The 23,172-nt window shown below is 40.7% G+C and overlaps 1 protein-coding gene and 1 long non-coding RNA gene across 12 annotated transcripts in view; one reads left to right on the top strand and one right to left on the bottom strand.

Annotated features, from left to right (window-relative positions):
• The window catches only part of MARK3 (microtubule affinity regulating kinase 3), a 61,130-nt gene extending 37,964 nt beyond the window's left edge, over positions 1-23,166 (bottom strand). For all 11 annotated transcript variants that reach the window (XM_010711944.3, XM_010711946.3, XM_010711945.3 and 8 more), the window contains exons 1-3: positions 23,065-23,166; positions 10,706-10,897; positions 4,768-4,821 (exon numbers count right to left, since the gene is read on the bottom strand). In XM_010711944.3, coding sequence (XP_010710246.1) covers positions 4,768-4,821; positions 10,706-10,897; positions 23,065-23,115 — 297 coding nt within the window. In that variant the 5' untranslated portion in view covers positions 23,116-23,166. The remainder of the gene's footprint in view (positions 1-4,767; positions 4,822-10,705; positions 10,898-23,064) is intronic.
• LOC109367891 overlaps positions 21,756-23,172 on the top strand; it is a 10,725-nt gene continuing 9,308 nt past the window's right edge. Inside the window, exon 1 of the long non-coding RNA XR_002115448.2 lies at positions 21,756-22,994. This is a non-coding gene — a long non-coding RNA (uncharacterized LOC109367891). The remainder of the gene's footprint in view (positions 22,995-23,172) is intronic.

Below are 23,172 nucleotides of genomic sequence, written 5' to 3'. Positions count from 1 at the left end.
CTAAAGCAAGAGGTAACAGCATTGTTACTAACAGTAAGAAAGCAAAAAGTGCTGCTATTAAGATTCACCTTCAGGTTACATTCCATGTGAAAAGAAGATATTTCATGTCTACATTTATTACTAAGGACTCAAAAAATCTGTGTAGTTAGTCAATAGTTATTAAATAAAGGCAAAAACAAAGGAAACAAAACAAAACAAAAACAAAACAAACAAACCAACCAACCCAAAATCCTTCCACCTTTGTGTCTTTTCATACAACAGATTGGAGAGCAGTCTTAACCTTTTTCTGCTTTCTGATGTTTCTGTCAAGGCTGCCATCTGGGTAGCAATCTTCATCAGACTGCCCCCAAAAGCTTTGCCCTCTATTCTACAGCCACAGCTGTGAACGGTTTGCTAACTGAGCACCAAAATAAAACAAAATTGCTTTCAAATGGTTTTCGTTCTCATATAATCATTAAATCCAGGTCTGTGCCTGACACTTCACTAGATCTTTTGGGTCACAATAGGCAACACAGAAAAATACAGTTAAGGAATGAGGCTAACATTCACAGCATCATCATGTAAACAAATGTACTCATTAATCTAATCTTTTTATAAAGAATGCTGACACGACTGGAGCTGGCTACTTCCTCCACTGCAGTTTGATGGTCTAATGCGATAAAACAGGCTACATTTTGGGCTGTTCTAAATATATCATTTGTCTACAAGACTACTACTCTCTGCTTTACTCACCCTATTGAAGCCTATCAAAAAGTGACTTCTACATATGAGCCATTCGTAGAAGTGGGTGACTGGAAATGAGCTTTTTAAAACCCGTTATTCTTGCCTTAGGGAGAATTCAAAATAGAAATGCTTAAGAGTAGGATACAAACTCCACCAAATGTTTTATTATAATTTTAGTTATATAAATGCAATTTAGATTGTGTTCCATAAACAGTTTAAATGTTATGTTTGGCATTTTGACACATACAGCAACTTCTACAGGGACTGACATCGTATTATACTCTATTTCTGTAAGGAACAAAACGTAAAACATGATATGGCTTTCACATATTGTGCTGAAAGAAGGCTTCCTGGATTTAATTCCCCCACAATACAATGTACATCAACCTCTGGTAAGTGCAGTATTAATTACTGCCAGACTTTCTAAAGCCCACAGCACAATTCATTAACAGCCATAATTGGCTGTTACAGAAGGCATTATATCATTAAAAGGGGTAACATTAGGGTCCTCCACTCCAAAAATCATTTTCTTAGCTTCAGGAACTTGTCACCATGTGACCATAAAGGCTGACTATCAGCTGCAAGCAGTGCTTATCAGTTTAATTTCTAATACAGAGATTAAAAACTACTCCCAGCATGTTGAATAGCTCATTTTCCGTCAACAGGAGCTCTACAAATGTTTCCAGGGAAAGACAAACATCCTAAGTCTGCCAAACAAATGGCTTTCAGCTTTGTTGTGGTCTGGTCCTTTGACCGTAAGTTATGTTAGATACAGGGAAAGAATTTAATGCTGCCAGGGGACAAACAGCACAAAGAAAATCAGCAACGAAACACAGACACATACCAAGTAACAATCTTGAAGCAATTTTACTTGAGCTTTATTATGCTGATACATCTAAAACAACACAGATTGAGGAAATGGGGAACCAACTTTTAAGCCAACTCTTTGAATAAGCTGAAAGACAGATTATAAGTGTTCCTGTATTAGCTATTGCTAGAGTTTCAGTAACAAAGGACTTCAAAAACACTGAAAAAAAGTTTGCTAAAAAGCAAGTCAGTACACTAGTCAGATGCAGAGCCCATTTCCTGCCCTCCTTCCCTCAAAGCAGGGAGGTTTTGCACAAGATGTTCTCCCAAGCCACATCAAGCTTTAACCATGTGTTAGGCTCCTCCTGGTAACTGCTCACTGAAATACACCCAATATATAATTGGGAGCCTCAATCAGGAAGGCCTTACGCAGCACAAATCTGCATCAACTAACGAACACCTTGAAAACAGACACAATACACATTAAGAAACAAAAATTCTGTGCATTTTAAGCTTCATACCTTCCCCTGTTCTTTTCAAAACACAAACAGACCCAAGGTCAGAAAGGACACAGTGCACATAACTTATAGCTTAAAAGCTCTAGAATTTAGGAAAAAGGTCTGAACAGAAACATTTGGCTGAGGAGCCAAGTTCTAAAAAAGGAAAATGAGAAGTGATCTTGTGCTATTACGTGGGCTTGGTAAAAATAAAAATCTTGCATATAATAGCACTGCTAATTCAAAACAAAACAAACAATTTTTTTCAGTCTAGAAGGAAGTGAGCTACTGTAGCATCAACACTTGTTTCCAATGAGATCGACAGACCGATATTCACTGGGACTGGGTACAGAAGTACATTTTTGGAGAATAATGACTATGACTAACAGCAGTAGCATGGGAAAAAAGCTCTAAGAATTCCCTTTTCTTTTAGGGCAGGGAAGTACTGACTACAGTTTCCTCTTTCCTAAGCAAAAGTGGCAGAGCTGTAATCAGCCCCTGAAACAAGAGTTGGAGTAGCTGTTGCGTCTCCCCAGGCTGCTCGCTCCCCTGAAGAGCAGCACTGCTGAAAACTCAGCGGTCAGAGCTGCAGCCACAGTGAGAACCGCTGCTCGAGGGGGCGAGGCACCCCCAGCAAGGGCAGCCCCTCCTGCAGCTGAAGGATGGGTGTGGACGATGTAAAGCTGGAAACCAGCCTTAATCCCCTTGTTTCACCACCTGAGGATGAGCAGACATGCAGGCGGCGGCCCATGCTCCACACCCCACCTCTCCTCAGCAAAGCTCTTTCCTCCCTGCCGAACCTCAGTAATTCATCACTCCCTCCACAAGTGCCAGCCCAGAGGCATTTCCATCGCAACTCGCCCTGAACACAGGGTCATGAACACAGTTTGCTTCCAATGCACTGAGACTACGGCGGTGCTGACAATGCTGGAGTGGGCGAAAGCTTTCAGAGAAGCTTTGACGAAGCAAAATTGGTAAGTAATGCACCGTGTGCTTAGTGTGCTAAGTAAGCATTCAGCATTAAGGAAATGACTTTCCACTTCTGAACGGAGAGCATGGACATATCTTGCTAAACCTTCTCTGCTCGTGTAAAAAATGAGCTTGGTTAGTGAACACACTGGCAATCTCAGTCTCCAAATCCCATCAGATTTCTATCCTGCTATTTTGTACTGCTCCTCCAGACTCCCATTTAGGGAACCTACTGGTAGGAAATACTGACTTACAAACCACACCTTAATGTTATACAGCCTACATAAAAATGAAATGACAGCGGAGCCCGAGAGGTGAGTGCAGGCTGAGCAGGCAGCAGCCAAGAGCTGCAGGGCTGCCATGCACACCTCCAGCCACCAGGGAAGGGGAAGCTCTGCAGCTGGCTTTTAGCTCCAGCACCAAGAGTCTCCAGGTAACACCACTGGAAGGAGTAAGGTTTTACTTTTTCCTTCCAGAAACACTGCCTCTCTGCTTTTCTCTGACCAGTCCTCCCACATTTGCTAACCCCCTCCTGTTCTTATTACAGTTTCTGTTTCTCCTCCAAGTAGTTAAATTTTTTTCAGGTATTCCAAGTTGCACAGATCCGCAGCGCAAATCCTCTTCATCTAAATCGTCACGTTATCTAATTTGCGTTTCATTTCCTTCCTGCTTTGCCAGAAATTAATAATAACATCACGAATTATGCTGAAAAAACTCTGAAAAAACTGTAACCACATTACCTACTTTCATTGCATCTGCAGGGGCAGTAGGAAGCAGTGACATCATTACTTGCTAAGATGATGCTGCCTTCCTCCTGCAGGATGTTCTTTCTCTCTCAAACAAACCACAGAATGCAAGAACTTGTGTATTTTTCCAATTTACTTCTGCAACATTAATTTTGATAAGAACGATTTCATCACACAATCTTTTTAGTATTGGCATAAAACCCAAATGTGGATATTCTCCAGTTTACTATTATTCTATAATTTAATTTTATCTGCTGGTAAATTCTACATATTCTCTCCTTCAGAGATATGACAAGGAGCTTCTTTTTTTTTTTAATTAAAAAAAAAAGTACTCAAATAAAAAGCCTTTGAGTGCAGTGCTCAAAAGGACAGAGTTAGAAAAGTCCTAGGTAAAGTGACATTTAAATGTACTTCCTGCAGGCACTCCAAAGCAGATTGGCTCGCTTGATTAAAGAGTAGGATTTATCACTACTTACTAAAATAGATAAGGCGATACAGCTGTAACAGCACATTGAACACTTTAAGCTAAAAGGAAGAAACCAGAATAGTCATGCTCCGAGTTATTCCACAAAACTTTAGCACCTTTTTAGCTGAAAACCATGTGAAAGGCATAGAGACTGCCTGGCCTTCAGTTCAGAGGCAATGTTTTCAAGGCCAGCTGAGGAGGACAGAAGGACAGAACACACTTTCTATTTGTAGGCTCAACAAAATGACTAGCATGAAGGAGACACAGGGGCATGACACCAAACCACAGACGTTCTCACTTGTGGGAAAGGAAGCAGCTAACAGCACCATTTTCTCAGTTCATAGCTCCATACGAGCTCATGTGTAAAACAGTACATGCATTTTGAACAACTGTTCGAAACTCATCTGTTACAAAAACAGTTATTAAATACAGTAGTCAGGCTTGTGCAAGGTATACAATGCTTCACATTCTTCAGCACAGGCATTCATGATTTATGGTAGGAGGTGGTAAAAAGAAACAAATTACAATACAAAAGGAAAGATCAAATGCAAAAACCTACCTTTTGTAGACTAGTTGGATTCAGCTGTGTTTTGTCAATTATCTTTATGGCAACCTAAAGGAAGAGTCCAGGATCAGTATTTTCCATGTGATCAATTGTCAAGTTACCACAAAATGGACAAACCCAGTAGCAAATTGAAAATTACACAAAAGTACTTGAGTTTCGTTAGAAAATTATGTAATAATTTTAAACTGAAAGCATTTGAAATTAACAACTGATGTATAATTTATTTCTACTTCAAACTATAAACAGGAGAGTGGAAAAATCTGATATTTTAATGCTATTAAGACAAGAGAAAGTCACTTAGTCTTTGACTTTACACTAAGATCATTACACATATTACAGTGGAAATTCTGATACAAGACTGTACCCTGATAGAGAGCAGGGTGCCTACAGATGATATTTACACAGCATAATTACTCTATGGATTATGCAGAACTGACTGTGCATTGGCAATTTATGAAGATGCTTCTAAAAGCAAAGCTTTCAGAGCATATCAAAAATAACACCACAAATTCTGCAAAAACTAGGTTCACCTTTGGAAATTCATTGCATATTTGTATCACTTTGCTCCCTGATGGATACAGAATGAAAAACCACTTGTGTGTCATCAAAAACCCATTGGCTGTATGCAGCAATTTGGGAAAGTTCATCCCTTTGCCTTTCTCACCTTCTGGATAAATACTGCACAGAAATGTTAAAAAGAACAGAATGAAAACTTCACAAAATAACCAAAAGAAATTTAGTACCATGGTAACTAGTCAGAGTCTGAAGATTTGAGACAATGAATAGGCAGAGATGAGCCTCAGTGCAATGCAATTTGGATACAGGCTGAGTTAAAACAAGAAGGAGGAATCTTGCTAGAATTACGTGCCAATTGGTATTTTTCCCTTCTAAATTATAGGCTAAACATACCAGAAGAAACTCTGCAGAAGCCAAGGAGATGTGCCTCTCACAGAGGCAAGATGCTGCAAGTCAGCTGATTATAATACTTTGCTGGTACAAAGAAAGGGCTCTCAGTCCCCTTGAATTTTTGGCTCAAATAGTAGACACTATGCCACAGCTCCCATTTCCCTGCATCACTCTGTGCCATCTTTGTAATCTCATCAACCTGGGCTTGGCAACATATGGGATATAGAAAATCTTATACCAAATATAAAGCAAATTTGTTTCCCCGCATTCAAGTGCAAAAACACATGGGTAGTTACTATGATGGAGAAGGAAGAGGTGAACACAGCGTTCAATGCCTGGGTGTGTCACAGACTTGCGTGATACATGTGGTGCCTTCTGAAACTGAAATGCAAGATTTATTTTGAGCCCTTCTAGATGCAAGATACTGCGAGATGTCACCAAGAAACTATTTAAGAATAGTTCTGCTTTGAGAAATATCTTCAAAGGTATGTTACCAAAATTACAGATCACCGTTTCCTGAAGCAAAATACCATTACAAAACCCTGAGAAATCACTTCAAAAATACAAACAAAAGACATACACATTAAGCAATAGGTATTTTTATATTAGCAGTTGAAGACAAAACCAAGAAAGATGTTTATCTCTACCTTCATGCCTGTTGAACTCTTCTCATGCAGGTAACAGTAATTTACTTTCTGGAATCGCCTAACTTCAGATTTGATGTAGAGCGACCACTACCTTTTTCAACAGCAGAAAACATTACCTGAAAGCCATCTGCTGTCCCAAGACCACCTATGCCACAGAATATAGCTGTTTCCTTAAGTACACTGCAGTCAGGAGAAACTGCATTTGCATTCTGATCCCTACTATTCTGATCAATCTCTTAAAGATTTCAACTTGTTTCAAGTCTGGAGGCACTGGGTTTCAGCAAAACACAGCTCACCTCTCACTCTGTGTGGTGTTGCCAATCAAACCGAGAGGTCTGACATCTGAGACAAACAGATTCAGCCCTGGAGATACAGGGATGATACACACCTCAATGTTCTGAAAGGTAGACTCACAGGACTGTTCAGCACGCTAATTACAGCCTTCAAGGCAGGACCGAGAGCACTACCCACATGAAGACGAGCAGTACAGTATGCCAACATGGACTACGAGAGCTTGAACTGCACAGAGAACAGAAGACAATTTCAGGCTCCTTGATAAGGTCCCCAAGCCACAAACAAAGGAAGGCTGCCCTCAAGAACATTTCTCATGAGCTTGAAAAAAAAATCCGGTTTTACTAAGCACAGTTAGTGAAGCATCAAATTGCCTTCTAAAGCAGAGATTTTGCTCTCTACACAAAGCAAGTCTGGAACAATTTCAAGCATTGTGTGCAATGGCCAAGGCTGGAAGAATGAAAGTTTACCTACACCATTATGTCGTTGCAGCAGCCATGATATTCTCTGAGATTATTAGCAGAATTACAACTGCCTTCACTTTCGCCATGCACGCTGATAACGTGAGTTAAAACATCCCTCCTAAGTGGCTTGAACAAGGCACTTAAAGCAGTCAAAAAAAGCTGAAACACTAAGCAAAGTAACCAAACTGCATTCCGGTTATTTTCTCCCTCTTCAACTTCACTCTTTTTCCAAATGATGAGCAAAAAAGACAATGGATTCCTTGGAGTCAGACTTGGATCCTGAAAGAATTCTGTCCTAGTAGGAAACTTTAACTTCCTGGCTATCAGCTGAATACTGCCTTTACTGAACAGAAGGGTCCATATGTTCTTGGCTGTGATTCCAACCACCTTGGAAACAGCAGAAGGTAGTTTTATCTTTTAGATTAATTTTGGCAAGTATGGCAAATTTGTCAGAGGAAATAATCTGATAATTTACATCAGCAAATACATGGCTTAAAGTCAAAGAATTAACAAAAGCAGATTTACAATGAAGATTCTTGATTTCAAATAGGCAGACAGACTGTAGACAATAGTCTCCTAGACAGTGGATCTTGAAGGAGTACATCTAAACATCAGCTCTAGTACAAGGAAGCCAACTGCCCCCCTCCTTACCTCCACAGGGAACAGAAGGATATTCACTCCTTGGCCAAATTCAACCCCCTAAAAGTTAAACTGGTGTTCTGATCTCCCCCAAAGGACTGTTCATTTTTCCCTTCCTGTGATTTGAGGGTAGGTTCTCATTCTGAACCTCAACAGATACATTCTAAAGATGGAAATGGAAAAAGTCCTTAGATTTGCTTCTGATAGAAAATGAAAGCTGTCATTTCAAAAAAGAAAATTTTAGGAAAGGACTCCAGATGTAATTTGAATAAATACGTTAGAAGAATGCTTGAGCAAATATACCCACCTCACAAGAAGAGATCAGAGAAGTGCAGATCTGCTGCATGATTTAGGAGTTACTCAGTACTGAGACATAAAAAAGGAATAGCTGTGAAGTGAAATGGAGCTGGAATAGCCACACAGGTAACAAGATGAAAGTAGGGCTAAAATACAGTAAAGGATGTGGGAGAGACAAAAACACGTTTAAGAGCAACTCCCAAAACTAAGTATTTTATTTTAGGTTTCAATAGATAGGGTGGAAACAGGAACAAAGACAGGACAGACAGCAGAATGAGTGTGTAACGCAGGAAATCACAATTTCAGGAAGATGAGAGCTGTCTGCTGAGACCAGACCAAGAAAATTATTCCAGGACTAAGAGTGGTTTGAAGAATCACCTTTCTGTTGGTAGCAACAGCAACTTATAACACAAATACAAAATGATAACACAGATTTAGAAATTGAAAGTTGTGTGGTTTCCCCCCCCTAAGGGAAAAGTGAAGAAAGCACCTTATCAGCCTTCTCGCAGAGCCATTTACCACCAAATTCTTGAGCTCAAAACTTGCCAGGAAAAAGCAGGGACACGGAAAGAAGGGTTAAATGCAACACACTTTCCCACTGCTAATTGTGCCTGATGGAAACACACCAAGCATGCCTACCTTGGCTACTGCTAAGCCTCACTTATGAGGAGGAACAAATTACTGTACTAAACAAACTGGAATGTTCACAGGTCTATTAATTAGATAAACTGGGTGAAGAGATACTAGGTTGGAAGTAAATAAGAGTTTTATAAGGATCAGACCTGTGACCCATCCTGTTTAATACCCATATCAGTGGCCTTCATCATTATGGTTTGATCTCCTATGTTAAGGAATTAAGAATCAATGTCAAAGACAATGGAGAACAGGCATAAAAAAAAAGCCTGGGAATGAGAATTAGCAATGAAAACAAGATTCAAAGTACAAAGTGCTGACGATGATCAGGACCAAACCAAACATTCATGTAACTGCTATGAACAAGGTAACTATAATCTAAAGACGGATCTGATAACTTCTGTAAAGGCAAGGGCAGACTAAGGGCAGCAGGGAAACTGTCATCCACAATGTTGCAAACAACTCTGGCCACATACATCTAAAATAGGAAACCACTATCAATGCACTATAGTTCATCTAGCAGGAAGAGAAAGTCTTGCAAATTTCTCCTACAAAAAAGGAAAAACAGTTTAAAATACCTTCAAGTTATTCTTGCAAAAGTAGTTTGTTTCCTTCAAAGGAATGCACTCCTTTAGGTACCCTGGACCAACAACCAGATCCTTGGAAGCATTCATGCTTTGAATTGACTGAATGGCATCTATCCCATGAGAGCTGCAGAAACTTAGTACCTAAATCTTTCCAAATGTGGCCAAAGATTTGATGGTATCCCATGATTTGCTGAAATCTCAAACAATAACAGCACACAGCTGTGTGCAACTAAAAGAAACCATAGTTGTATTTTTGCAAAGCAGGGTGTCACAAAGGCTCCAAATAGGCTCTATGATACTTACATCCAACCCTCATACCTACAATAATAGCAAAGAAATACTAACCAAGTACGTGTATTTCCTGTGTTAAAAACCAGTACAGAGAGAAGGAAATTTAAGAGGAAAGCAATTAACTGAAAACTTTTTCTAGGAGAGAACACTAACTTTAACATCAGAAGGCAACTGCTGACCACCAGAACTGACAGCTTTGAAAACCAAACCAAAACAAATAATCCCTTCTCAGCAACTCTTACAAAGTGCTGCCTCCTCAGTTCTTCACAGTGATATTGGGTTTAATTCCATATTAACTCACAAAAATAAATTCTCCTGAAGAGCTATTGTCAACTACTTAGTTTTCTTCAAAAATTTTTGCTTTAATCAACATTTCATTAATTACATAGGTTTGTCAAGAATAGGTCGACAAGGAGTTTCTCTCTTTTTCAGTATGCAGTGTTGCTATTAATAAGATCAGCACCAAGACACACCTTGCTGTAATGAGCAAACAGCAACATAACTTTCCAAATCAGAACCATCATTAGGTGGAAGTTATTAATTATGTTACAGTGGCATGCAGAAACTAATTGCAGGGCTGAGTTAAACACTATGAAGAGATACGAGAGTAAGCCTATCTGCACCACACAGCAGAGCAGCAGACTCTGCACAGAACAAACTGGAATGTCTTCCCAGGGCAGCCCAGAGCTGCAGACACCAGCAGAGCTCCTAGGAGATGCATCACTCTAACCAGAAAATGCTGTATTGGGCTACCCAGACCAAGCAGATCACCATAATCAAGGACACGGATTCACTGCCTTTCCTGACTCCACTTCCAGTATAGCCCTGAGCTGTGCTGGTTAGCAACACCAAGAAGCAATCTTCCCAGCAAGCTTATTTGATTACTGTATATTCAGCCTGTTTTCCAGGAATGGAGAATTTAGACATGAATTCTGGTACCAAGCCCGAATGTAATTCACATGCACAGAGATTTGTAGAGTACACAAATTTAAGAGACCTTTTTCAAAAGAAGCTATTTGAGGATCATTAGAAATAAAAATGCAGATTTTATTTTTAGGCTTTTTTCCTAATTCACTGTCAATATCTCTAGTAAAAAGTTCACAGACTTGGATAATATTATTTTAAGAGAGAATCCAAATGACACAATTCACTGTTGCTCATACCCATACCACTTTACCTCTCTGCCTGTGAGGATGTGCCTCGCCAGCTTTACTTTTGCAAAATTCCCCTTTCCGATCGTTTTGAGGAGTCTGTAATTTCCAATATGTGGTTGCTCATCTGCACAGGAAGCTATAGAATTCCTGCAACGAGCTCCAGAGCGCCCAGTTCGAGAGGAAACTTCCTGTCGTCCATCTCCATGGGACGTGTGCTGCAATGAAAACATACACACATAAGGCTGAGAAATAAAGAAAGGAAAAAAAAAAAAAAACAATGTTGAGACAGTTTAATACTACTGATATAATGAAAATTCTTCTCCAAGAGGGTTTTTTTCTTCTTGTGCTGAGATGCCTGTTCCTACAAAACTTCACATCTGGAAATACACAAGACAGTCTGGAGAATTATGGAAAAAGTCTTAATATATAGAAACCTCAAATATTAATTAATAGTACTTCTTCATCTCCTGGCAAAGAGCTTGTTTCTGAAAGAGAAGGTCCCCCTCACATCCCTTAGCTCCCAGCTCACGCATGGTCTATATACCATTCCCATCAATTAAAGCATTAGTCAGATACACTCAGTAGGCTGCAGATGTGGAGCAAATGCTGGGCTCCACATAAGACAACAGGCTCAATTTACTGCCATCCCAGAATTCCCACATTGTGCTGTCTGTCTAAAGACATCCAGAGGAGGTTTAGGACAAAAAGCAGAAGGTATTATTAATTCTCCCCTCTCAAAATGTTAAGTTTTTCTGCTCTCTTTGCTCATTCTTTTTGCTGATTATAGTTTTCAGAAGCAGTGGCATTCATCAAGAAGCTAAAGTGTTAGCCTCAATGAAATCTTTGCTATAACCCAAATATAAAGAAGCTCAATTTTCTGTTCAAACACTACTCAAGCATACAGGTCAGCTTAGGAGGATAGAACTTCAAGGTTCCTTCAAAAGCACAACCATAGAATGGTTTGGGTTGGAAAGGACCTTCAAGATCATCTAGTTCCAAATATTTAAGTACATAGAGGCTTAGCTATCATTCTCTCTGTTTCAGTGTCTCAGTATCAAATACACTTACAAAAACATAACCATTAGGTATCTGTTACACCAACAGGCAACAAGGACTTGCAACAATCTGCTCAGGTATCTTTTTAACATATTGTTTGTTACTTCATGTTTTCTACAAAGCACCACCTTTAGAAAGGGATCTTCAGATGTATATCCCATGGGTAAATCTACTCAGTTTCTATTGGAGACATCTATCTTGTCATCCATTGGCAGAATGGAATAAGCTTTCTTTCATATATTTTATACTGCTTAGGGAATTCAAGAATAAGGATTAGGCTTACCATATTATAAATACAAAAAGCAGCACATACAGAAGCCTCCAAGAAAACAACATTCAAAAAAGGATTTAGAAGTACATTTTCCTCTCAAGTAGTCTCAGCATGCTGTTCTTTTCTTAAAGGAAAAATAAAATTTTCTGTATGACTGAAGTACAATTTCTGTAATATAATGGTGTTTATTTCCCAAATAACGCAATAGCTTTCTCCTTCCTTGAAGTCTGTATCAAGTATGGCAGCAAGAAGTTATCTCCATTTATCCCGCATTCTGCTCTTTCCAACACTTGCCATGCTGCTTATTTCAGCCCCAAAGGGCCCCATCCAGTTATCTATCCCTTCAACTTCTTCCTGCATTAGTTGTAGCTTTTCTACTCTTGCTGAAACCCAACAGGGACAGCCAAAAACCCAGCAGGTTTCAGTTTGAAATCACCACAGCAAAAAGATGAGAGATCATAACTGAAGAGTTAACAACCATGGTACAACCACAAATGAAAAACAAAACAAAACAAGACACAAGCTTGCATGGCACTTGGCAAGTTCATGCACTATTTAATAACCTGATGTAACCTTGTGACCACATACTCTGGCACCTTACGTTCCTTGGTTTGTTAATTTGAGTGCAACAGCTGTGATCAAATTATTTTTAAAAAGCCATTTGTTTCATTTACAAAATACTACTGATAGGAAGGCTATATCAACCCTCAGAAATCTCTTGCAATAGTTACTGTTTAAAATAAAAAAATAAGTGGTGGTGCATGTAATGTTTTAGTGCCAATCTGGCTTTGGCTTCTCTTTATGGCATGGCCATTGTTACCAGATTTCTACTTCCAGTGCAGCACTTAATTACTCTGGTCACATAATCCCTTCACTTTAATAAGATACATACAGCCTCCCTAAGCAGCTGCTGTGAGAATGATTAAAGACTAGGAAATGTTTCTTGTAGTTCTTTTCAGAGCATTCCAATTTTTCCAACACCTTGAGTGGTGTTCATGCTAGCACTGCGCACACCATACAGCCGCTGTTGTTGCAGTTGGACAAAACACAGAGATTGCATTTGTATCTGACCACCCAAAAGTAATCCCAACTCTACGAATTACTGCTTCCCAGTCCCTTAACACACACAACTCTCACTCCTGGTTCCTCACAAATATTACCTTACCTTTGGCTGCAGTGCAATACAGTTTCCTCACATGTAGCTTATTGCATGTTCCTGATGATTGGCCCATCCTGACCTACTTAGTATTTTAGCAACCTCCATCCTGGTTTTTAGGAATGGCAGTATATGTGTCTTCCAAACCAGTAATGGCACAAGAACCAAAAGCATAACAACTATAACAACATCTACATTCAAGTGCTTGATAACAATTCACGTTTTCAATACTATCTCAAGATCTATGACAACTAACTGCCCTCTTCATCCCCAGTGGCACAGCAATGCCAATTCTTTATGCTCCCCTAAACTTTTACTTCTAACACACTTTGTAACAGAGAATGCGGAGAATTTCTCTGTCAGCTCCTCTGATACCTTCAAGTGTCAAGTCATTCAGACCTACTAAAAAAAAGAGCAGCAACTGCTGGTGCTAGATGTTAACACCCTCCTAAACTGCTATCCCTTGCAACCAGGGACTGGGATGTCCTGTAGAGGATCATGAGGCTATTTCTTGGATGTGTTTGAGGAAGGCTCACTTTTAATTCACATACAGCACTCCAGGAATACAGCTGCCCTATTTATGTGGCACTGAGCTGATGATTTACCTCAGAAAGGGAAGTAAAGCAGAACTAATTAGGTGACAACCTTTCCACATCTGGGCACGTGGTACAGCCACACACACTGCCTGAGCTGCCTGACCTACCTTACGTGCAGTTCAGACATGGGCATCAGGTATAATGTACTCTCAAACCAGAGAACTTGTGTACAGTCTATTCATAACTGATCTTACTCATATTCTCCTACTCTGTATAAGCAGTATTAGATAAAAAACAGATACTTACGTATTCTATTTAATGTAGTAAAACACTTCAGTTAATATGTTTTGAGCGCCTCATTGTCCTCTGTTGAGGAATGACTTCTTGTGTCCTATAATTTCCTTCATGCTTTCTAGCTTCGCACTTAAAGGCAGGAATTAACAGCTGTGAACTTATTTGGACAAGTGTTGATAAATTTAACATAATCTCCTTGTATGGAGGTTTGCATTTCCACCCTAACTCTGATTATTTCTTTTCAAAAACATGACCTTTTTCAGTTGTGTTCTTGGAATATCAAGCTGTGTGTTCCTAAGCAGTTCAGTTCTCTCCAACTGACTCGCTCAGAGCTTGCGTTCAGCTCCATAGAAATCTGTCCATTTACAGGAATACCTCATTTCGACTTTTATTTCATCTCACATCAGTAAATCTATCAGCAAGTCCTTCTGTCAAATACAGAATTATACTGAACAGAAGACAAGCTTTCTAAAAACTGCAGAAACAGGTTTACAATTTCAACAATTCAACAATTTTTACTGATGGAAATGAAGGAAGAGAACTTAGTACCATACAGTACTAAAAGGTGTAAAGTCAAAAAGCGCTACAAGTGCTGCTCCCAGCCAAATCATTTTCAAGAATCCACAGTAAGTAGATGGGAAGAAAATCTAAGTGGCGTAGGCAAAAAGTACAAATATAGATGTTCATCTCAGGCATTGGATTGTAAAGCATTTGACTACTCAGCTTCCTAAGGCAGCTTCCTCAGCAGCTACTTTGATGCAGCAAAAAAGCATCATTGCAGTCTATCAGCTCCTATCTCCCCCTGAAGAAATCGTGGTGCTGGGAAGCCTGCTATCCTGCAACTGGAGATCTGAAGGAAGGGGACTAAATGCTATGCGTGGGCTTGGACTAGTCAGTGCTCCAGCTTATTTTAAAATCAAAGTTGCCTGAATACCGCTTGTGAGAAGACAATGTTTTCCTCTATATTTAAACAAGCATCAGGTTCAATTTTTAAATCTTTTAAAGACTTCAAAGAAGGCTTGCTTTTGCTTGTTTGTTTGTTTTGCACATGGTAGGGAGATCCTCTAAGAAAACCTATAAGTTTCCAAGCCAATTAGACCCCTGTCCCAACTCCACTCTGGTAATACTCAATCCATGACTTGGAAACGCAGTAAAACATCTCCTCTCGTGAGACCTTACTGCGAGGGACCGAGCCCAACACTAACTGGAACTGGAACACAACACAAAACCCACCTTTTCGCAAAAGCCTTCCCCCAGTGATGAGCTGACATCCTTTCATAGCCAGACAATGATTAGCATGAAGAGAAAGAAAAAGAAAAGTAAAAAGCAAACAAAGTATGAACGTACTGGTTAACTGAAACCGCTCTGGTAGGTGTAAGCTTTATCCAGTATCTGTGTGCTTAGAGAGATCTTAACATTCCGAGCACTGAAACCCGCGTGGCAAGGGGTGACTACTGTCAAAGTTGTTCTAATACTTAAAAAGGTGCCAGCAGCTAAGAAAATAAATGGAAGAGACAGAATTTGATATCCACTGGAAGAGCTGAAAAAATATGAAAAAAATCCAGAACACGCAAAAATATTGTAATGATTGTCAATAGGAAGCATTTCTTCTGAAACAGGGAGGACAAACGCTATCAACATTTTGAAATGCTGAAAATTACTTTCCAATCAACACAATGAACAAAGAAAAATTAATCTTACAAAAATCTCCAGGAACGTTTACCATGTTAGCTGTTGTCATGTTTGCATGAAACGCTATGCAGAGATGTTACAGAGCTTCTTGGACAGCTGTCAGACCAGCAAGAACTGCGACAGTCTCGGCAGATTCAGATTTTTAATTATAGCTAAAAAAGTTAAAGCTTAATCTTTACATAGTTAATAACCTAAACATTTCAAGACACAACAAACATTTGAGACACTAAGTAGATCTCTCCATTACTGCAACCTGTGCACATGACATATTAACAGATGGGAATTTTTCACTCTCCACATCTTTCACAGCAGTAACGTAAGGAAAACATCACAAGGACATACATCACAGGCTTTCAAAGCACCCAAATATTTTAAGTTATATATTTTAAGACTAACTTCCCTGCAACTCTTCCTAACAATATGTTGCATTTTACTTCACATTTATCGTTAATACATTTTCAAACGCACAGACTGCTGAGTACTGCTCAGTGTAAGAGAACAGAGATTAGCCCTAAAAATATTCACAGAGGGAGTGTCTTATTGTGCAGATATACCCATGAAAAAGCAGAGTAAGGTATCCTGTGACTGCTTACAAAGGAATTTCGCCGACAAGTCAAAACAAAGACCTCAGTTTCTAGTAACGACTGAGGTTTCATGGCAAATGCTTGGCCATAATTATCTATATGTAAATCAGTACTCAATCTTTAAATCATTGTGGATTATAAAATATCACATTATTTTCCTGTATTATACAATAGGAAGATAGCACTAAGGTATTTAATTCCCTTGCACCATTGACCAGTGCACAAAGCAGGACACAGAGGGGGATGGACCTTGTCAGGCCCACTGCGCTGTGCTTATGTATGCATAACTCTTGGGCTTCATCACTTATCTTTAAAAAGTGGTTTTTAAATTAGCTTGCTACATAATCAATCTTAAGGAACAATGGCCATGGCTTCCATCTCATGAAATTTTAAATGCTGCCTTACAAAGGCAAACGCTATGCAACGTGGCACTACAGTTACCAGCCCACGACAGCAGATTTATTCACTGAGCAATGGCCATTGTGGCTGCTGGGATCGAGTGGAACAACTGAGAGGGTCAGGACCAGTAAGAAATAAAGAGACTTTCTGTAAATACAGCGTAGTCGGCAAAGAAGTGGAAATGCTAATTCGGATGCTTCCACTGTGAAAAGGTAGAGGACTCAGTGCACAGTTCTTGGCCTGCTGTCGTACTCATTTATTTATCTGGTATGACACTTTGGGAAAATGAATAGCCAGTTTAATTAGGTCACATTTGTCAAACAACTGGTTTAAAGAGAACCTTAAGAGTAAATACAATCTCTGTATATCTCTTGACACACATTCCCAGTTCTTCCTATAGGTGTGAGTGGAGGAGAGGAAGAAAGGAGGGCAAAAACCAGCAGTGAGAGAGGCCAAGGCAGCGATAAACAGCCTAGCACAGCAACCTCCTCCCAGCATGGGGCAGCATGCAGGCAGCACAGACTGATGCACAAGAGACCTCCCTACTTCACAGAGGAAATATTGCTAATGAGGGGCTCGCTCTCAGTTCTCAGACACTTGCAAATTTTGGCCGTAGCCAGCATGTGCTAAAGGTACGTGACAGAGCTGGACACCAGCACCCAAGAGATGAGGGTGGGCCAGAGCTGGCAGCCCACACTACAGCCTTTGGCAAGGGACAGAGCCTGCCCTTCAGATGTGCAGCTTTCAGTCTAGAGTCCTTCACCTCTCACCACTACAGGCTGTGTTGATGCATTTGATACTGTTTGGGTCATACTCCATACAATGTATGAAAGAGGGAATTTGTAATTCCATGATTAGCGCTGAACAACAGCAGTGAAGAAATCCTGCTTATACAATCAAAAAGATAAGTCTGGGGCCGGTCAGAAAAGCTTTTTAAAAGCTCTTTTGTTGCTACACATTATCAAGATCTGACATTTACCATATCTTTCAAGCCAAAGTTTCTTTACTGCTGATTAAAATGGATATTTATTGACATCAGCCTGGGGAACAGTAGCTGAAGAGCCAACCATATTCTAACCTTCATCAACAATACTGCCAACTAAGTCGTTTCCAGAATCATCATTGTCAGTAATTACATGCTAAACAAAAAAAAACCTCGCAGTCAGTTTTCAAAGACCACACCGAGCTTGCAGATAGAGAACTTTGTTTAGGCTTTAACCCTGCAGGAACAAATTTTATTTGAAAGTTAATTTCTGTTTATATGTACACATACACACAGAGCTCAATGAGCTGCTGCTTTATGGGCCAAGAATTCTTAATAACCTGAGGGTTTCACCCGGCAGGCTGACAGCAATGTTATCACAGGTGTACTCAGCACCTTTCAGGCCTATGCCTTAGCAGCAGTAGGCCTCTATTCCCCATACACTCAGTGATTTTTAGAGGCTGATAATCTCCACATTAAGCAGAGCCAACCTCGATACGGCACAAGCCAAAACCAAAGCCACCTCCATTTCTGATCTGGCTGCCATCAACAAGGCAGCATTACTTGGCGGAGGAGGAAGTTACAGACACATGCTATTTAAATATCACATGAAATGGAGATTAGAGAGACAAATGCCTCCACTCTTAGAATTCCTCAGGCTTAAGTCACCTGTGATGTGTGGTCACTGGGGACTGTCTGCTCACATCAACAGGAATGTTCCTCAACTAGAATTAAAACAGAGAATCTGGCAGGTGAGTGAATTGGTAAGAAATCTTAGGAGGAAGTCTACTAAGCTTTGGATATTAAAAACCAGATCTGCTCTGCTCTTTCAGTTTTCTTTCAGTAATTTCCGCAGCTGTATTCTGTTCTACAGACTGCTTCTTCTAATAAGCCACACTGAGAGGTACTAATAAATAAAACACAGGAACACCAAGTCTGATTTTCTAACTAATTCTGGCATAAGGTCCCACAATCTATTTTTCTGAGCTACTGAAACAATGTAAAAGATAAATAAAATGTGAGCTTGTAGAAGCAGGAGAACACAATCTGAATGGTGCACCACTGCAGGCATTTGTTAAAAAGAAAAAACAACCCTATTTTGTCTTAGCCTTTAGGCTGGCTTAAATCAAACAGAACCAAAATTCTAAGACATGTTTCTGGACTTTCCCATCTGAACTAGATGGTTCTCTTTTCTCCTTTGTGTCAGTATTTACAGCCACACAAAATGGGAATAAAACCACTGTTTTAAAGGATTCATTTCAGTCAGATCACAGAGCTGACCAGACTTGTTGTACAGCTCCGTGATTATCAGCGCCAACACAAATCATGGGTAGGAAGGGGCAGCCAAGGCCGATTCCTGCAGCAGCTTTACACCGGTGGAACTGACAGTGATGAGATGATACACACAGGTTGTTTAGGAGGGCAGAAGCATCAACTGTCCCCTTTTGAATGCAATACTGCAGAGCCTAATTGGTTTTTGTTGTTGTTGTTGAGTACAACCACCATGGTACTGGGCTATCAGGTATCCTAGCCACTAAGAAATGTACAAAACACATTTCTGCTCTTGAAAATTATGTAAATAACAAAAATAAAACAAAAATAGAATAATATTTTTTTTTATCAATTCATCTGGGATGTATATTTCATTTCTAGTTATTCTGCCACCTTTACCCAATTTAAATCAGAACTTTTATACTGGTGAAAAATACGAGAGAATTGTCATAGCTATCCCTGTAAAAGAAAATCCACAACTGTGGAGCACAGGCATGCTGCCCTCATCACCCCCTTCTTAAAAAACCACACCATGGAGGAAAGCATTCTGATTACGGATCTATTCGTAATAGGAGAAGTCTGATAAATAATATATAGAATAATGCCAGCTTGTCTATTGTCTGCAAATGCTCTAATGCATTTCATACTTAACTGGTAATAATAAATCAAGAGGCAACACTAAGCTTTGCAGTATCTTAAAAGTAAATTTTCGAATCTATTCTCAACTTTACAAAATCTTTTTTAAATAAAAAATTCAATGGGACATTTTTCCTGCACAGAATCCTTTTGTATAAGCTTGTACAAGCACAGTTGCCATCACACTGGCGTTGTTCAATAGCAAATTTTTCACATTAGGCACAGTCATGGAGATAAGAGCATATTTTAGTCTCGCTTTTACTCAAATTACTTACATTTGGAATTCAGAATGGTCTGCAGCACTGATATTACTTTCTCTTCCCCTCAGAAACACAGCTGTGTAACTAACACAGAGGTTCAAATTAAATTCTTTAGTCTAAAACTTTGCTACTTCATGCTCTTAAAAAAAAAAAATTAAACTAACCTTCCACACCACCTGTATTTCCTTCTTTCTATCTACAGTTCTCTCCCTAACATCTTGCCATTCCTTGGGAATTTTTATGAGTATTTGTCCTGTTCTCTAGGATCTTACTACTCCTCCTTCTATTTCTTTGTCCCTGGTTGTCCTCCATACTGTCATATGCACAACCCTCTGTGCCTCCTCTTTTTCACCATCTATCATCCTTTCTCACTGTGCTTCCACACTCCTTCCTCCATGGATCTTCTCTCCCCTCATCACTATTAAAATAGGATTGCTCATCCTTCTCTCCCTAAAGGTCCTTCTACACTGACCTTCAGTTCCAGTTTTGGATGAAGGTCTATGCTGTTTCTCTTATGTGAAGGACATGATTCTGCAGATGGCAGAAGAGAAGGGGAGAAAATTCTGAGATCCTCTCCTTCACTCCTGTCCCCCGAGCAGCTGGCAGTCACTGCTGTGAAAGACATCACCAGTGAGGAGTTGTTCCACCTTTGTGGTGAGCAGCCAGCTCATTTGCAGGCAAACAGCCAGCTCCCAACTGCCCAAGTGTGAAGTTCCTATGATCACAGATCATCTGAGATGCCTTTCCTCTCAACACCAGGTGACTCCTCGCCAAATTCTTTAATCTGAGGCACTTACAGCTTGATGGCTGCCAATAGCTTTGGGGGAAAGTCACTGTGACAGCATTTCCACTTCAGCAGTATGTGCACAAAGCACCTCAGTGGTATCCACCTCCTTCAAAGAAAAAAACATCAAGTGCTGACAATTAGACCTTGTCTATTTCACAGGAACTGCCAAGTGCTGAACGTGGTTAATTGCAAGTATAGACAATGATAATTTACTTGCACCATCATTCTGGAGGCTAACTCCACGTTCAAAACTGCATGTATAGGCATGGATAAAATATGATCAGCTCACTTAAACCACATTCAGCACCAGCCAAGGCTTTCTCAGCAGTGGTAATCTTCCAAACAGCATTCAGAGGGTCCACCGCCATGCCTCAAAGGCTGGCTGAACACCTTGGCACTTCTTAAGCCATCTGAACTTCAAAGAGTCCTATGAATCTTAACTAACTTCTCTTAAGTGGAAGAAAATCAAGGGTTCCCTTCACCTGTGAAAACATAGCATTCAGCTCCGGGCTGGAAGAACAATTAGTTGACACATCAAAAATGCTACATTTTGTATTTAAAAATAAAACAGTTAATTTTGTATCCATTTCCAACCCTATGGGTAACTCACCCAGACTAAATGCAGATTGAAATTTAAAAAAGGTGAAACAAGTATGCATTTTGGTGAAGCCACAGATCACCAACAGTCAGAACATGAGAGAGGGCTTCTCCAGGGCTGCAGCACTGTACTGTGGGATCGCTGCAACAGATCTGGAAGCGACTCACGTTGGTCGCTTCCTGCCAATATCACTACCTACAGGTATTTCTGTGGTCTCCAGCTAAAGCACGGCAGTTGAAAGATATGCCTTGATCAAAACCTAAGGCGACTCATCTGCAAGCCAGACAACCCCTGTATGTTAAATTATGGAGACGACTAAAGAGAAGTGTCAGACCAACATTCTGAAGTGAGAACAAGGTGCCTTAAGTGGAAGATATGTAAAGCTAACTTCAAGTGCTAAAACACTCTGCTTGTGAATAATGCATTTCATCAAGCATGCTAAGTCTTTCTACCATTAAGCTATCCATAGTAGGGTTGGAGTTAACCACACTGGAGAACCTTATCTAAGCAGCACCTGAAAGGACTTACCGGAAGGCCTCCATGTATATACCTGGAGCTCCAAAGTCTCAGTAAGGTTTACCTACAGACAAAACAATTATCTGAACAAACTCTGTATTTTCTGGAGTGTGCTGCATCACCTCTCCCCACGGCATAGGAAGAGCCACATAGCACTTTAATTATTTTCTTCCACAAGACAGGAAGCTCACTGCGATTTTACAACCAAACATGCTTAGTTGGCTTTTTGTTCAATGCAGCCCTTAGCCTGCAGGTTGCATCTAGTGCTAAAACAAATAAAGATCACAGAAGTTAGAAGTGCCTATTATGTCAATAAAATCCAAATCCCTCGTAATGCAGTAATTGTTCCACGCAGCGTGTTTTCCAGTGCTTTGTCTGGTCTTGTTTTGAACAATGGGGCAACCATCACCTTCCTTAGACTATTTATGAGCTGAACAATCCAACAGTTTTTCCTGATCTGTAACCAAAGTTTCCACCTTTTATGTCAGACACATATGCAAGCCCTCACAAAAACCCTCCTCTGTCAAGTTAAGCATTGCATCTCTATAGAGCCCCTGAGAGCCTTTACATAAAGCTCAATACCAAGTTCATCCATCGACTCATTTCAGGTTACAGCAACTGACAACTCCCTTCTGCACAGCCTCTGCATTTTCCCCCAGCAACGAAAGAGAAAAACGCTCAGACAGGATTACCCTGGGATCAAGTAAGTTTTCACAGAGAAGAAGCACAGTTCTTATTTGCAAAAAAGGGAGGCTCCCACCCAGCTTCATTTTTGGCTGCCTGCTCATGCGGTACCACCTCTGTATTTTTTCCCCTTTAGCCTATGACCTGTGCAATTGTTAACACAGCGGCTCGGCTCGATCTCATCAATAAAACCTAAGAAAAACATAATTAAAAAGGAACAGGTTCTCTGGATCGGAAGCGGATTTCAATAAAACGGACCTTTTCGTGCCATCGGCACAGGTGACAGAGCCCAACAGCGTCACCGCCGTGCAGAACCCCGCACACCAGCGGGGAAGAGGCCCATTATGTAGGTCACCTCGCCCACCCCTCCCGACGCTCAGTGCTCGCCATCTGCTCGCTCCGGGGCGACGCGGCCGCTCCGGGCACTGAGCGCGCAGCACCGGGGCGGGATTCCTCCTCCTCCCCGCCGCGTTAGGGACCCGGGCAGCCTCGATCCTGCGAGACGCCGCGATGCAGCGGCAGAGCCGAGCAGGCCGCCGGGTCTGCCGGGAGGCACACGGCGCTCAACGGGCTAGAAAGGAGAATAAACGTAAGGATAAGCCGGCCCGGGGACGGAGGCAAGCGGCGCTGGGGCGACGTCCCCCGCCCGCGGTACTCACGTTCTCGGTGTCGCGCTCGTTCACCGTGGGCAATGGAGTCCGAGTGGACATTTTCCCTCGCTCGGGCACCAGCGCTGCCCGCGGCGCGCTCTCGCACTCGCACACCAC

Source organism: Meleagris gallopavo, chromosome 5 (assembly GCF_000146605.3).
Source record: "Meleagris gallopavo isolate NT-WF06-2002-E0010 breed Aviagen turkey brand Nicholas breeding stock chromosome 5, Turkey_5.1, whole genome shotgun sequence".
Taxonomy (NCBI): Eukaryota; Metazoa; Chordata; class Aves; order Galliformes; family Phasianidae; genus Meleagris; species Meleagris gallopavo.
The sequence above is the reverse complement of the archived record's forward strand: the minus strand, read 5'-3'. Positions and strand labels throughout refer to the sequence as shown.